General features: G+C 34.3%; 1 protein-coding gene across 1 annotated transcript in view; it reads right to left on the reverse strand.

Annotated features, from left to right (window-relative positions):
• The window catches only part of DGKB (diacylglycerol kinase beta), a 401,327-nt gene that overhangs the window by 258,080 nt on the left and 125,535 nt on the right, over nt 1-17,712 (reverse strand). The window contains exons 15-17 of the mRNA XM_035020662.1: nt 16,727-16,843; nt 6,070-6,143; nt 2,572-2,646 (exon numbers count right to left, since the gene is read on the reverse strand). Of these exons, the coding sequence (XP_034876553.1) occupies nt 2,572-2,646; nt 6,070-6,143; nt 16,727-16,843 (266 nt within the window). The remainder of the gene's footprint in view (nt 1-2,571; nt 2,647-6,069; nt 6,144-16,726; nt 16,844-17,712) is intronic.

Consider the following 17,712-nt stretch of genomic DNA (forward strand, 5'->3'; position numbering starts at 1 on the left):
TTGAACATGCTTTCAAAAAACATAAATACATTGATAAATGTTAACTTTGCATATTTGGTAATAATTTAAAAGTACAGACAATCTCAATGTTTATCAATAATGGAATAGCTAACAAAACCATGGAATATTGTGCAGCTCTTAAAAATATGAAACCAATCAATATCTGCTGAACTCAAATAATATCCATCATATGCTTTTGAGTTAAAAAAAAAGCAAGTGGCAGAGCAATGAAAGACCTATACTCCAAGTTATATTACAAAATCTACTTATGGGTGGCTGGGTGATAGACATTGGGGAGGGTATGTGCTATGGTGAGCTCTGTGAATTGTGTAAGACTGTTGAATCACGGACCTGTACCCCTGAAACAAATAATACGTTATATGTTAAAAAAAAAAAAAAAAGAAGATAGCAGGAAGGGAAAAATGAAGGGGGGGAATCGGAGGGGGAGACGAACCATGAGAGACTATGGACTCTGAGAAACAAACTGAGGGTTCTAGAGGGGAGGGCGATGGGTTAGCCTGGTGATGGGTATTAAAGAAGGCACATACTGCATGGAGCACTGGGTGTTATACACAAACAATGAATCATGGAACACTACATCAAAAACTAATGATGTACTGTATGGTGATTAACATAACATTAAAAAAAACTACTTATTTATACAACATACATATGCGTGTGTAGGTGTGTGTATGAATGAATTATATGCATGAATACATTATATGTAAATATATCACATACATACACTAGGTTTTATGTTCATATAAGAAGTTCTGGAAGGATACACATAATTTGCAGTGCTATTACCTGATGAGTGTTAGTGCTTGAAGGGGGGTCTTTAACTTACTTTCTAAATGATACTCATTGTAGTGTGGATTTTCACAAGTACATATATTACTTTTATTTTTTCAATATATTAAAATCGAGTACAGGATAATAAAATGCCTAAAACTGAAAGAGTGAAAGGAATCATGTTGTACATATTTAAAGTGGAGCGGGAAAAAATGAAATGAAATGATGAAAACAAGGCTAATATCAATATTATTGCAGTATATTTACATAGTTACAAACATGTAATTGTTAATTATTAACTAATATTACTATAAACAGTATTGAGAATAATGAACATTAATTGAGGACCTATGTAGTAAGCATATTTTTATATGCTTCACAGGCATCATCCCATTTAACTTCACAACTATCCTATGAGACAGGTACTATTTTTCTCATTTTACAGAAATGAGTCAAAGAAGGCACATAGGCTTATAATTAGCAGTCAGTAGGCATTGCATTTAATTATGGAATACAGGCAAATCCTTGATGTATTGGTCTGCATAGAACTGCAGAGGTCTTGGAATGGCTAAACGTTTGAATACACCATTGCTTAAGCCTGCAGAATAAGAGCTACCACTGCTCTGAAATTCAGAGAATATTGAAGAACAAGAAAAAGAGCCATCCTGTCTAAGCTCCTGTGTTAACATTAAGACTTTACTTTTGCATAGCTCTATCTAGATTAGAACTTCCTGCATGTGGCTCAAATAGCCAATAATCTGATCATGATCCTTTACTGGAGTCTGGAGCTTGACAAAGACACTGTTCTGAACTAAATGTTTATGAGGATCCTGCCTTCTCCCGCAAGGAGGTTCTACAGATCGCAGTTCAGCTGGTGCTGGACAGCAGGTAACAGGGAGTGGAAGAAAGAGATGAATATATTGTGGGAGCCTGTGCAAATTAATTGTATTTTACTTACATTTATTTAACACTAGACACAACAGTATACACTTTATTCTGAGCATTTAAAAGAATCCAATCTCAATATTTGGTTTCTAGTTTCTGAGAATAACCCAGAAAACTTATTTTAATCACACTGATGTTTTTTGCTGTTGTTGTTTTTTTTGTTTATAAAGAAGCTCATGTAAGCATTATAGAGCTTCCTTCTTCATCTGGTCTAATTTTACTCAAGTTGATAGAACAGGTCAGTGGAAGATGATATTAGTTACCTAGGCCAAATTAATGGTGATTGATTTCAGCATATACTTGTGGTGTTAAAAGCACATGGTTACTGTTGGAAAAAATAAATTTATTTTGCCATGTGTTACCTATTAATAAAGTGTCTTGTAAGAAAGTCGTAGTCACTAGATTTTGTAAGTAGTAAATGAAAAAATCATATTATGATTTCTATTCTTTGTTAACTAGCTTTTTCCTCTATAGTAGATCCTCTTTCTATATTTAAAAAGGAAAAGAAAAGGCAGTCGTTCTTCAAACAGATGGTTTGGATGTTTAGGTACCAGCGAGTGTGTTTGTGTGATTATTATTATTAGTAGTAGTAGTAATGGTAGGAGGGCAGTACTTTACAATACTTAGAAGGGAAAAAAAAAATCTGCTTGTAACAGGCTATTTTGAAAAATAGCATCTGTACTGGTAACTCTTACATAGTTGATATTCAATGTTTTTATGTATACTAATCTGGCTGCTGTATTCAAATAACATTATTTCTAGGTACACCAGGCTGCTTATTTTATTAATTAATATTAAATGAGTCAATGGTAATGATATTATCCTTGGACTTACCCTGGCATTGGTCCATTTCCAGAAAGACTGTAAACCTGACGAGGATTTAGTAGATATTGGAATTTTCTATAAATTCTATAAAGATGAAAATATGGAAAGAAAAAAAAAAGAAACTTAGTGATACTCTCCAATTTTTAAATAAATAGCACCTCTTAATGTTATAATTATATACATGGATGTAACTAAATATATTTGATAAATTTTACATTAATAATACTAGAAGTATAACAGCTCAATAAGAACTTATGGTTCTTTGAAAAAGACACTAGCCAATTAAAAGCAATAAAGCTTATAAATTAGAAATAGTGATATTTGCATTCTAAATATGGATATGCATTTAGAGTATTGTTTATCCTGCTTTTGAATATTATTCAGCTAAGTAGATTTCAAATACATTTTTTAAGAGTATCAGAATAAAACTATTTACATACCTTCCCCTAATTGATCCTTATGAAGTTTCAGGTTATTGGGCCAATCTAATCAAGATGAAAACTATCCCACATATAAAATGGGACAGTGCATGTTGTATGTAATCAAAAAATGTGACCTAATCTGCTTAATTATTTCACATAAACAATCATCTGATCAGTCAGCTCACACAATTGCTAAACTGTTTCAATGGGCACATATTAAATAATACATTTTTTTTCTAAAAGAAATCAATCATTGTCCAACAAATGCAACACAATTATTTCTAAGTAGATACACATTCCATATTGGTATTCTTAGATGTTATACTAAAAATGAAGGAATATATTTAGTTTTTAAAAGTTAGTTTTTACATAAATGTAAAAATATTACCATATATTTTACAAACACATTCAGACTATCTTTACTGATAGAAACTGTCCAAATTCACTGTGTAGTATCTGCTTATATCACCCCACTCCCAAATCTGCAATAACCTCACATTCTAGTTCTCGATTAATTATATGAACCCAGTGTCTCAAGAAATAACCTAAGAGTCATTCTCAGTACTTCTTTTTCTCCAGCATCTGAACCTGACTGGAGAACAGTCCTGCACCTTCTAACAGTAATGTCTATTGAACTTGGCAATTCTATCTCACTGCCTTTGCTCAGGCTTTCCAGGTCTCTCATCAGCTCTATACAATCTTGGCCTATCTAGTCCTCTTACATAAGGCTGGTTAATTACAGCCATGTTGTTTCTGTGATGAAAAGTTCTTAGGGTCAATTTACTTATAATAAAAAATATTTTATTATATTTAAAATACGTTATGTCTTCTCTTTCCCTGCTTTTGCCTTAAACTTCAGGGATTATCTCTTGGTTCCCTAAAAACACCACACCCTTTCATAAATCTTTCTCCTTCCTTCTACCTTCTCAACTCAAAAGCTACTTCCTGTCCAAAGACTTCTCAGTCTTCAGATAGCCTTTCTTCCTCTGAACTTTGACAGCACCTTTATTTTAAACATTTCTAGCTTAGAATTCACCTTGTGGTATTGTGGTGTATCTGTTTGTGCCTGCCTCTCTGCATGGCTGTATTCCAGGTCTTTTATCCCCAGTTCCTAGTAGAGTTTGGATGCACTCAGGTGTTGCTGTTTGAATGAATGAATGCTATGTGAATATTTTCACACCCGTTGACTGGTATGCGAAACTCTGAATGAATATATAATTTTGTAACCTTTTGCTACTTATCTAACACATCAAAGTCAAGAAACCCAAATATTTTTAAAGGAAATCCTGAATGGAATTTCATTGTTTGTGAAAGATGACTCTTATTAATTCAGGAAACTTTATATTTGCATTCATAATAGGTTTCCTTTACATGTTTACATATTTACATTTCCTGTAACTTTGATTGGTCCCTGTTCATGTATGAAGAACAAAACATAAGTGGGTGTACATATAGGAGCACTCAAATATCCCGCCCCTCCCATTAAGTTTAATTAATATGACTTTAGTGTATCTATGAATTTTTTTCTTAATGGGAGAAGGGGAAGTCAGATATTCAGTTAAGGGTCATCCTGCATGATCCATGTTCTAATTTGAGGGGAATGTTTTCCTTTTGAAAATAAACTTTTTTGGGGTGCCTGAGTGGCTCAGTCATTAAGCATCTGCCTTCCGCTCAGGTCATGATCCCAGGGTCCTGGGATCGAGCCCCGCATCAGGCTCCCTGCTCCACGGGAAGCTTGTTTCTCCCTCTCCCACACCCCGTTTGTGTTCCCTCTCTCTCGCTGTGTCTCTCTCTGTCAAATAAATAAATAAAAATCTTTAAAAAAAAAAAGAAAATATATGTTTTTCTTTCTTTCTTTCTCTTGATACTTCATTTGTTTCTAATTTCCAACACGAATTTAATTCCTATCTAATTCTGTGTGAAGAGTACTTTTTTCCCAAATATCCGTAATATATAAAGTTGACAGACTACACATAGTAAAAAAGAAAATCATTTTAGGATTATTATTTAATTACTATTTAGTATCTCTAAAAGTGAGGCAACTATTCTTTTTAATAAAACAATGTAAATATTTTAATTAAGTCACTAGTTATTTAAAATAATTTCTACCATGCTTCGCAGAGTAAAAAAAATACAACTATATGTTAATAGAGGAAAAAAAATCTAGGCAGAAATAATATTTTGTTGATTGGAAAATGAATAGCATTCTTCATTTCATTGAAATAAACCTGGAAAGTTAGATGGTTGGAAAGGAAATTACAAAATTCCACTTATCATGAAAACATTTCAACTTTCAACTTCATTATTTGATGAACCACAATGGAAATTTCTGTTTTATCATAGTGCTTATATGAATGCTTTGATTTGATTGCTCATTTTTGGGTTGAGATTAGTAAAGACTTCTAGAAATTATTGAAGCAGGTGCAACTTCATTTTTATGACACTCCTTTTAAGTAGCACATAGGATTTACACTTCAATGTGGTGATTTTCAGATTTTTATTAAATATTATGATTTAACCATTAATTTATTACAAAAATGAAAATTTTGTGTTGTCTGCCAATATACTAGGACACTTGATAATGCAGCTCATTATAATTCAGATTAAATATACTGTGCTCCTCCAGGATATATGGCATCATGTATTCCAAAAACACACATGCAGAAAATCATTATAATGTGATTTGTCTAGAAGCTGGACATAAATTCTGTTCCTCACTAGTGAATGATGATTTATTTGAAGTCATCTTGTTGACCATTTAGAGAACCAATTTGCATTCAGCAGTATTTATGGAGCCATGTTGTATGCAATGCTCTTTGTTAAGGGCTAGGGGTGATAGGTAGAGTAGAGAGAATTCAGATACCCAACATATGATAATAAAAATATCTACAAAGGCCATTATTATATTAATATTTGAACTGTAAAAATAAGGACATATATTACATATAGATGCTAGAATTACTTATTTGACATTAAAATTGTTAACCATAGAAAATAGTGTTTTAAAATTTTTTACACTGTAATTTTAGTTTATCTTTTTACATACATACGACACAGAAAATGAACCTGATTTCTAAAAACATACCGTTCTCCTTGCTTCCCACCACTTTTGGGGTTCACAAAAACTAAAAGCGGATGAGTACCAGGAACAGGAGTAATCTAGAAGAAAAGTTGGATAGATGGACAAATAATTCACATTATCAATAAAGAGGACCCTTGTTATTTCTAATTCATGAAATATCAATTGACAATTTTAAGAATATGGCTCTTAAGTTCTGTAATATGGATGGATAGATAGATCTACTTAGCTACTCAATTAAACCCTGTGCTTTGACTACATATACATTAACAGGCATACTCACTCCACAAAGAGAGGGAGTGTCTAGTTTGGTATAGGGCAGAGAGGAAGGCAGCTATGAAGAGGAAATGGTGTTTGAATAGCCATGAGATGAAAACAAAAGGTACAATTTGTGGGAGAGTGAATAAAGCAGCCTGAATATAGTGGGGGGAAAAAAGATTAAAAGAAAGGGATCAAATGATAGAGAGCCCTGATTTTACAGACAACACCTACTTTAGAGCTTTGTGGCATGTGTACAATCCATCTACTGAATCACTTGTCAATTAGAATCTCAGTAAGATGGTTTGAGGTCTCTTTCAACCTAACCGTCCCCCTCTACACAATGTTTCCTCAATGCTTTCTTTCCCTGCCTGGGGAGTAGAGGGCCAGTTGACTAAGTCTGTTTGCTAAAAAGGAATCCGTAAATTGATGGTGTTCCTACTCTATGCTGTGCACTGCTTTTGTCACTACTGGATTCTTGGTTGAACAAGAAAAAGTGCCTGTTCTAGCGGAGCTTATATGCTAATGGAGAAATAGACAATAAACAAATATACAGTTAGCAGTGAAACACGCCATGAAACAAAATAAATCAAATAAAATTATAGCTCTTTATTGGTGTGTGGGGAGGTAAAGTTGTTTTCAATAGGGTGGTAAAGAAGAGCTCTTGCATTTTACCTGAGTTTAATGTTAATAGGTAGACTCTTAAATACAAGCTTTTCCTCTTCAATCTACTGCTATATAAATCCCATCTAAATACAGTTTGACAAAAAATATTTAGTAACAAAATGTGCAACTACTGGAGCCCTCTTAACATTAAGTTGAATAGTTCTGATCAGTTTACTTTTTGAAAGTAGATTCAAGGTATCCTTTATTGCTATGAATTTATCTCTTAGAAAGTATTCTTAAATATGTAATGAGACAAAAACACCCATTTAAACATATGATGGGGGCGCCTGAGTGGCTCAGATGGTTAAGCGTCTGCCTTCGGTTCAGGTCATGATCTCAGGGTCCTGGGATCAAGTCCCGCATTGGGCTCCCTGCCCCAGGGAGCCTGCTTCTCCCTCTCCCTCTGCCTCTCCCCGTGCTTGTGCTGTCTCTGACTCTCCCTCTATCAAATGTATAAATAAAATCTTTAAAAAAATTTTTAAAATAAATATAATAAACATATGATGTCTTTCCTGTTTGTTTAAACAACATAAATTAAAATATTCTTCTAATATATTTTCCCCCAATCTTAGGTGAAATGTAATTTTTCTAATGAGTATATAGGCACCAGGGAAACGTTAAAATCTTCACATTAGTTATAATATATTAAAATATTCTTAATTTTTCTACTCTTACTCTACTTGTCATCATTATAATCTATTTTACCTGTCTTTATTTTACTTTCCTCTGTAAAGAGGACAAAGGTTCCTCGTTCCTGGTTTGGCTCTAATTCAGTTAGAAGGTAAGACAGATGAGCTGGGTTTGTAGTAACTTTCCAGTTCTCTCCTGAACCAAATGTGCTCAATCAGTTAATATATAGAAAGTACCTATTAGTTTAAGCTACTGACTTGCAATGTTGCCCTTCTCTCCTCATTTAGAAGCTAAAATAAAGAAACACTAAAACACAACTTTATCTAAAGACTTGCATTCAATTTATTTGCAACCAATTATAAAATCAGATAGAACTCCTAAAGTTTGCACATGCAAAAAAATGAATGCTAACACGTGGATTTTAGTGATTTTTTGCACTTAATTTGAATTGTTACTCCTTATTTTTAAATAAAGGTGAGAATCTCAAGGTAAATAAAGGTTTTGGAGCAAAACATTAAATCTGAACTCAAACACTCATTAGGATGATCTTCTTCAAACTCAACATTCAGCTTACCATTCTATTAAAATAAATTAGATTATATTAAACTCACACTGGGTCCAATATTTACAATTTATTTGAAAATATGTTTTGGAATACCTTTCAAAACTACGTATTTATTGGAATATTTAAAGGCATCATAACTGTTTATTCATAAAGGTCAGTACCAAGCTACAGAACAATTGCATTCTAAGCTGTACATTATTACCAGCAAATATATATCCCACTAGAATACAGGCTATAGAGGATTCCAAAATCCAAAAATGAAGATGTCATTTTTAGAGGTGGGTAAATGGATAAATAGGTCAAATACACTAGGAAAATGGAAGATAATTTAGAGAAAGAGTGAATTTAGAAGAATGATAATGATCTACAAGGGATAAAAGTCAAATATTCCAAATGGAAATGCAGGAAAAATAAAATCACCTGGCAATCTTTTCTTCATATATCTTCTTATCATAAATTAGGCTTACAAAATAAGACTACATAAAAATAAAACCCTGAAACCTTTAGATATCTATTTGTAGGTTACCAGGCATTGTGGAATAGAGCCCCTTTGATAATGATGTTAGATAAAACTCCTGACCTAATACAGTCTACATTTAAGGGATGATATGTGATTAAACATCAGCACCACTGAGACTCTGTTAAGGGATCACTGAATGGTGTTATACTAGAAATGTCAAGGTTTTAGGCAAATCTGGCATGTTTTTCAATGCCCATTCAAAAAGCTTTAAAATTTAGCTAAACTTCGTTGCTCTGAAAAAAAGGCCAATCCTTGGGGCGCCTGGGTGGCTCAGTTGGTTAAGCTGACCTTCGGCTCAGGTCATGATCTCAGGATCCTGGGATCAAGCTCCACATCTGCCTCCACGCTCAGTGAGGAGTCAGCTTGTCCTCCTCCCTCTGCCCTTTCCCCTGCTTGTGCTCTCTGTCTCTCTCTCGAATAAATAAATAAAATCCTGGAAGGAAGGAAGGAAGGAAGGAAGGAAGGAAGGAAGGAAGGAAGGAAGGAAAGAAAGAAAGAAAGAAAGAAAGAAAGAAAGAAAGAAAGAAAGAAAGCAAGCAAGCAAAGCAAAGCAAAGCAAAGCAAAGCAAAGCAAAGCAAAGCAAAGAAGAAAGAAAGAAAGAAGAAAAGCCAATCCAGCTGAGTAAATCCGGGGGCCAGAAGACCAGAGAAAATTTTTTTCAAATTTGACAGCACCAAACCTGCAGTATTGCATAGTCATTTTCAAGTCTGACAAGTTAACAATAAACAACTTCTTTGTGCACTAATACTCCTGAAGTAAGGAGGAGAATCTTACTGTCAAAGACTGCTACTATCACAACTATCACATATTCCTCATCAACCTTAGAGAAAGAACTCTGGGCAAAGGGTAATTTTGAAAGACTGGCAGCTCCCATCACACCTGTATCTTGGAAACCGCTGTTGCTGTTTGCAGCATTTAAATATGTATTTCTTTTGAAGAGCTTTAAGAAGGTGTGACTTTTGGTGTCTTGCCATGTAAGAATGCAAATAAATAGTCTAAGTAGAAAAAAAAATGTGTCTATATTTTTTCTATAATTGGAAGTTGCTATGGACTGAACTGTGTTTCCCCAAATTTTATGTTGAAACCCTACCCCCGCAGCATGGTGGCGTTTGGAGACAGAGGGCCTTTGGGAAGCAAGGAAGGTTAGATGAAGTCATGAGAGTGGGAGCTTCATGATGGGATTAGTACCCTTATCAAAGAAAGATCTACTCCCGCATCTGCACACACAAGAAGGTTACGTGAGCACACAGAGCGATCACTGCCACCTCTAAGCCAAGGGAAAAGGATTCAGAATAAAATGTAACTTGTTACCTCGATCTTGAGTTTTCCAGCTTTGAGAACTGTGATAAATAAATGTCTGTTGTTGAACCCACCCATCTATGATACTTTATTATAGCAGCCCAATGTGACTAATGCGGAAGTGTTTTATGGAGACTCAAGACATGATCTTCACAAAAGAGGAGTGAGAGCTTCTAGTCATCTTCCTCTGGATGCCAGCATGAAATCTGACATTATAAGGACTGGCAGCCATCTTTGACAATGAGGTGACCTTGAAGATACAACAGATGGAGGACAGGAAAGATAGTGCCAGCCCTGATAAAAATGTGGAGCTGTCTTATTAGCTCTATTTCTGGAGATTCTACTTCTGGACTTGATTTACATGAAAGAAAAATTTATGCATATCTTGTCTAAACCACTGTTATGTTTTATTTGTTTTCATTTTTGTTTCCCTGTTACACACTGCAGATCTTAATTATAACTGGTATGAGAGACAAGATCCACAAGGGCACAGAATTGAATACCAATGGAACCAGGCATAGAAATTTTTTTTAAAAAAGATTTTATTTATTTATTTTAGAGAGAGAGAGAGAGAGAGCACAAGCAGCGGGAGCAGCAGAGGCAGAGGGAGAAGCAGACTCCCCACGGAGCAGGGAGCCCGACACGGGACTCCATCCCAGGACCCTGGGATCATGACCTGAGCTGAAGGCAGACGCTTAACTGACTGAGCTACCCAGGCGCCCCTAGAAATTTTATACTTCGTCAAACTTGTAAATATTTCTAGACCCCGAGTGAAGAACAGAAACTTGATATCAAAATCCCTGAAGATACTCTATATTTCATTTTATTTTACATTATGTTATTCTCCTTATTGAGTAGGGGCATAATCATTTTCAGTTAATCCTTTTGTAACTTAAAGAGTCTGAGATAAAAAGAATACATAGGTATCACTAATGTGATATTTCAATTACTTAATTCAATCTATTTGCTTCCAGATTTTGTTTTCCAGAGAGGTTAAAATCAGGTAAGAACTTAGAGAATTCAGAATTCAGTCTAGCAGAGCTAATTTGTATTGTAATGTAAATCATTTATACCAAAAATAACTTAAGGAGGTTAAAAGAATACAAAGTTTTCTTAGTTTCTGAAACTTGGTATATCTCACTTCGATGAATAAAGTTTTATGGAAATATCTTACAATAATTTTTTTTATATTTTGAAGTGATATTTTTATTTTTATACTTTATTTTTTTAAAGATTTTATTTATTTATTTGACAGAGAGAGAGGGGACACAAGCAGGGGGAGTGGGAGAGGGAGAAGCAGGCTTCCCGCCAAGCAGGGGCCCCGATGCGGGGCTCAATCCCAGGACCCTGGCATCATGACCCGAACAGAAGGCAGACGCTTAACGACTGAGCCACCCAGGCGCCCCTCTTTTTATACTTTAAAACAATTTCAAATTTACAGAAAAGTTAAAAGGACTGTTCAAATAACATTTTTTTTTTCCCAACCATTTGAGACTGAGTTGCCAAAATGGTATTTTATCACTCTTGTTTACTTTAGGATAACCTATACACAAGAACATTCTCTTATATAAACACAACACAACTGTCAAAACCAGGAAATTTACATGATTCTGTACTAGCTGCTTGTGTTATAAGAGCCATTATTGGGACAACTGGTAAAACCTGAATGGGATCCAGGAATTAAATTGCACTAATATATCAATCTTATATTCAAGTTTACTAATTCTCTTTGATCTATATCTAATAGTCTTTAATATGATGAATTTTCCATTTTTACTGCATATAAAATTTTGAAATAACATGTAAAATTCAGTATTTTTTTTAAAGATTTTATTTATTTATTTGACAGAGAGAGACACAGCGAGAGAGGGAACACAAGCAGGGGAGTGGGAGAGGAAGAAGCAGGCTTCCCGTGGAGCAGAGAGCCTGATGTGGGGCTCGATCCCAGGACCCTGGGATCATGACCTGAGCCGAAGGCAGACGCTTAACGACTGAGCCACCCAGGCGCCCCTAAAATTCAGTATTTTAAACACTGACTTACTGCTGTCCTAAAATATTGTACCCTTTTTGTTACAGATTTTGGTGGAATGGGAGGGAAAACTAAAACATACATATATAAAATAATTCTGTCAGCCTAAACCTATTTGTTCTTGGAAGTAAATATTTATACAGCATTTGAAATAATCTTAAGTGGAACAGTATATGAGACAGATGAAAGGTAAGTTGCTCTGTTTGAAGCATGAAAGAACCCTGAACCTACTCTCAGCCTCCCATCATCCCACCATTGTGCTTGAGGCATCTCCACAGAGCCCTGGGCTTCTCAGACCAGTTTTTAAGATACATCGAGATAGGGAATACAGTATAGCACAGAAAATATTGACAAAGGGAAAAATGTTCAAGACACTTGAAAACTTGAAGAATAGTTATAAATTGGGTACAAAGGACTTTCCAAGAGTTGACAGTTTATACTGGATTCTTCTCTATAGAGAAAGAGCTAATCCTGTGAAAACTTATTTACTCACATAAAAGAGTTATTTCATATAGTAAATATTAAAAGGCATGACTTGAGTCAGACTGGTTTTAGGTTCCAGTTTAACAATTCCTTTATCTATATATTCTCTCCCTTGGTAATCTTATTTTATCTGAGGGTTTTAAGTGCCATCAATATGCCTTTAACTTCCAAATTTATATCTACCCTCTGCCCTCAATTCTAGATTCACATATCTGTCTGCCTACTTAAACATCTCCATTTAGATGTCTAACAGCACCAAAAATTTCTCTCTAAAACCTATTCACCCAGACTCTTCTCTATTTCAGTCAATGGCAACTCTATCATTTCAGGTGAATCGGCCAAACATCTTAAGAGATGTCCCTAATTCCCTAATTTCTAATAAGCCCTATATCTGATCTATCAGCATATCCTGTTGACTCTGTCTTCAAAATATATGGAGCATCTCTTCACCTCCCCTGCTCTACACTGGATATGCCTCCATCCTATAAACCCTAAATAACTGGTGGCTATCTCCAAACTCGACTCTTTGCTCCCTAACAATCTAACCTCAACAGGGGTAAGCCTTTCAACATTTTAGTCAGGATCATGTTATATTTTGCCATCACTTTCAGATGGAAAGTCAAAGTTCTTATGCAGACCTTGAAGGCTCTGTAGCATCTAGCTCCTATTACTTCTCTAAAGTACTCTTCACCAGTTTCCATATTGCTCAGCCTGCTCTAACCATGCAGTTGTTCTTGTTGATCCTAGAACTTACCAGGCATGCACCTATCTTAGGGCTGACCATCCCCTAGATATCCACAGACTCACCTAAGATATCAAAGGACTCACCTAAGTCTTTACTCAAATACCACATTTTAATGAGGCCCAATCTGACCATGTTACTTAAAATTAGAGACAACTCTCTCAGTCTTGACACTTATTACTGAGCTCCATTTTTTCCCCATATTATTTATAATCTAACACGTTATAAGTTGGGAACAGGACTCAGTTTAAAGGATATCGTATTAAAGTGTAGAATAATAATTCTGGACTTAGGGAGTTAAATGACAATGAAGAGCTAATTATGGAAGAGCCAAATGGTTTGAGGATCCTAAAGTAGTCAAGGGGCACACATGCATGCACAAGTATGTACACACACACATCAGTCAAATAAAGGGAACTAATTGTATACACACACTATATAGTTGTATATAGTACACATGGATATAGATAGATAGATAGATAGATAGATAGATAGATAGATAGATAGATGATAGATAGATATACACATATGTTTGTTTACAGTCTTGGTGATTATGAGAATGAGATAATGCAAATAAGAAAGACAATAAGAACAGGGAGAAGCAGTTGTGGTAGAGGATGGCACTGGCTCGGTTTTAAGTGTTTAAATATAAAGGTTCCCCATTTTTTCTGGTGTTAAGAGTATTACAAACTAGACTTTTTGGTTCTCAAGTGACCCTTTTATTTGGAAATTTTTCTCAGAGAATAATTAGGGACAAGGTAACTTCAGTTTAATACAGTTTACACAATGGTTCTGTTTCACTTGTTTGTTCATATGTGAATAATTATCTGCATTTCTACATCTCAGGCCTGTTAGAAATTGTAGTTTCAATTACATTTGATCATATGTATTAAGTGTAAACCTATGGTGTGAGCAGTGACAAAGACAGAGTGCCTAACCACCTCTATTTGAAGTCCCCTAGGACCCGGGTTAATTAATGAGACTCATCCTAAGGTTATACATGATCTATTACTTCCTCTAATTAGAAATAATAATCCTGATCATTATGCTGGTTAGCTGGAAAGAAGTATGATGAATGTGCTTAACTATGATTAATAGTCTTCTTTAAGCAGTGTAGATCTCTTCTGTCATGGACTTACATGCAAACCAGGCTGCAACTCAATGCTTTTTCATGATATACATTTTTTTAAACTCACAGAAAAATTAATTTTCTGGCATATCTTTTTACCTTTCCTGATAAAGAACAACCATTTTATAACTTTAAAGTTGATTACCACAACAAAATTCTTTTTTCTACCTCATATTAGTTATCCAATAATTGATTCTTTTACCTTTTTTATATTTTCCTCAAAATTATGTGAATAGATATGTGTATCACAGTTCAGTCCATACTGCTGAGGTGAAACAGACTGTTGCACATGATTATAAACCAACAGTTATAATTCAAAAAAATTATGATGATAATAATCATGGTATTTATTTAATGCTGTTTTATAAGGGCTGATGTCTACCCTATGCTTACTAACAACTTTCCCAGATAAATTCACATGCAAAAGAAAGTTATGGAAAGTTATTATCTGGTTTGAGAGATGCAATATATTCAAAGAGAAAGGCAGGTGGCCAGAACAAGGTGGTCAGAGAGTTAGCATTTATATACCTGTTAAACTTTTTTAACCAAGGAGACCGGGTATTCTAAGAGTAAGACACATACACTCTGAGCCAGATGGTGGTCCTTATTCGACTTTGGGTTTACAAACTAACTGTGAGGCCCTGGGAATAACTTTACCTTTGAACATTTTGAAAGTGGTGAAAATAATGATGACATTCGTCATATGATTATTGAGAGAATTAAGAATATTTATCTCCTATGTTTGAGAGGATTCATTTACTTAATAGACATAAAATACTCTCATGGTGTCTAGCAATACTGTTTAACAAATGGTACATGTTTCCCTTTCATATTGAAAAATGTCTAGCCATGTGTGAAATGTACTTGAATTTCAAAATTAATTTTCTTTTCTGATATTTTCACCACTGGAACTCAGAGTGACTAAAGATTTAACTAATCAATATTTGTAACTGAAGTACTAAATTTATCAATGTTTTTTTTCACTAAAAATTTTACAGGACCACTTAAATTTTTTTTGCCATCCTTTTTTTTTTTTTTTTGCTATCAAAGTAAATAGACTTCATATCTGAGTCTCTATGAGATTGCTAAACATACAGAGATGACTACAAAAAGTGTAGGTCCTGGTTTATTCTTTTGATAATTAATTTCTAAACTTTCTAACCAGTATAATAATTTTATCATTTAGAATTTTCTTTTTATATTTGAGTTTAATAATTATTTAAAAAATTTCTATTCACAATGTGTTTTATTAGATCAGAACAAATCAGTAATCTGGTTATCAATATTTAAGCAATTATTATTAAATTTTCAATGAGATATTGAAAATAATGAGGAAACATGCATTTAGGCAACTACTATGTGCTCTGAACTCTGCTTCCAAATTAAGGGCTATAAAACACATAATCCATCATATCACAGATAAAATAATAAATGAAAAACAAAAATACAAAATTATGTATATTGAAGGCAAGTATGTGATAAAATATATTTTTGTTTGGTAAGTGGTTGGTAAATTTTCCCGGAGAACATGAAACTTGAAGCATACTGATAAAGAAAGGAAATGAAAATTAGAAGAGAGAAATGTATAGGTAAAAAAGCAAAAAACAAAAATGAACTCACAATTTCATTAATGCAGCCAACTTCACTGAATGTTTTTATGTCGGAGTGAGAAACAGAGGCAAATAAATACAATACATACAATCTACAGAATGTCTTATAATGCAGACTGAAAGAAATCTTACTCCCGATGTCAGAGATCCTAGGGATATTAAAGGTTTTTAAAGTACTAAAAACATGATTTTGAGCTATTTGTGTTTACTTAAACTAGAAATATATATGGGCTTTCAATTTTGAATTTAAACTTCAGAAGATATGGATAAATCATAATAAAGCCTTTATTTTATTATTTACTTAGGAACAAAAGTATCCACACACATGAAATTCATTTTATTTTTCCTCGACATTTTTTGCCACCAAAATGACTCTTTCAAATATATAAACAATATATATGAAGAAAGTAAACTTGTAAATAAATAACATGTATGCATATAAAAATGTGTATATTTAGTGATATTTGCAAAACCTTCAGATTGACAAAAGATCTCTTACCAACCTGAGTTCAAATGCAGAGAACATCAGAAGTGATTAATATAACTGGAGTGGTACTCTGTCAATCAAATATAAAACTGACATCTTGATAAAGTAATAAATATCTTTCCAAAGTCCCCTGCTGAGCTAATCTGCACATTAAATAAATGTGTTGCTAGCTGGACATATGTGTGCAAGAGCACAGAAATTACAAATGTGAAAACTACTCAAATTTGGATTTAAAAAGTCATACCTGTAGGCCTTGCCCATCCACCGTCACAGAGTTGGCTCTTTGTATTTTGTTCTTATCTGTCACTTTGTTTGATTGCTGGGAACCACCTTTTTCCTTTTTCACCGTTGCTTGTCTTTCCTATAAGGAGGAAATCTTTTGTTAAGAATGTTGTTTTACTCAAAAGGCCAACACAAAGAAAACTTTTGTGGCTACAAACTTGGGCCCACATTCCTAATTTGGAGTTCCTAGTGAATACTAAGAAGGCTGCCGCTTTCTACTGGCTTAGTCCATATGATAGATACCTAATAAAAATACCAGTTAAAGAGACTATGAGAAAGAAAACCAGGTGGCATTCCCCCTATGTGCCCAACTAGGACTGTTCTGATTCAGAAGTCTCAAGGACCACTAAAGCTGATCATTTTCATAAGGAATGGTAGAAATAAATAATATAGGGTTACAAAAAATTATTATTGAGCACTAAAAATAATGCTTATAAATACAGGTAATATCGAAAATGCATACATGATGAACTTTTAAGCTGCTACTTATATCCAGGGTAGCATAAAATTTAAAACACACATTCCATCCCAGCTAATTCCTTTGCTCACCATAGTGGAAACATTTCTTGTAGTTGTCCGCTTCCTGTTTCTATTTTCCCCTCCTATCACTCTCTCTTCGACCCAACCCCAAAGCTTTTTTCACCATTAATCCACCAAATCTGCTCTTCTTAAAATCATCAATGACCTACTCATTGTCACATCTATTGGTCAGCCTTCATCTTTTCCACTTTTTAGCAGCATTTGACAGAATTGACTTCTTCCTCCCTCTTGAACCTTGCCTCGCTGGGCTTCTGAACACATCTTTCTCTTACTTTTAGCTCTCTTCTTACTTGACTAACTGCTTCCTCAGAGGCTCTTCCATTGTTCTTCCTCCAGATTTATGGTCCATAACATTTAACCTCTTCCTTGAACGTCTCAACTTCACTCTCTACACTCACTCCCTAGGTA

The sequence above is a fragment of the Mirounga leonina genome, unplaced genomic scaffold (genome assembly GCF_011800145.1).
Source record: "Mirounga leonina isolate KUSES-001 unplaced genomic scaffold, KU_Mleo_1.0 Mir_174, whole genome shotgun sequence".
In the NCBI taxonomy this organism is placed as follows: domain Eukaryota; kingdom Metazoa; phylum Chordata; class Mammalia; order Carnivora; family Phocidae; genus Mirounga; species Mirounga leonina.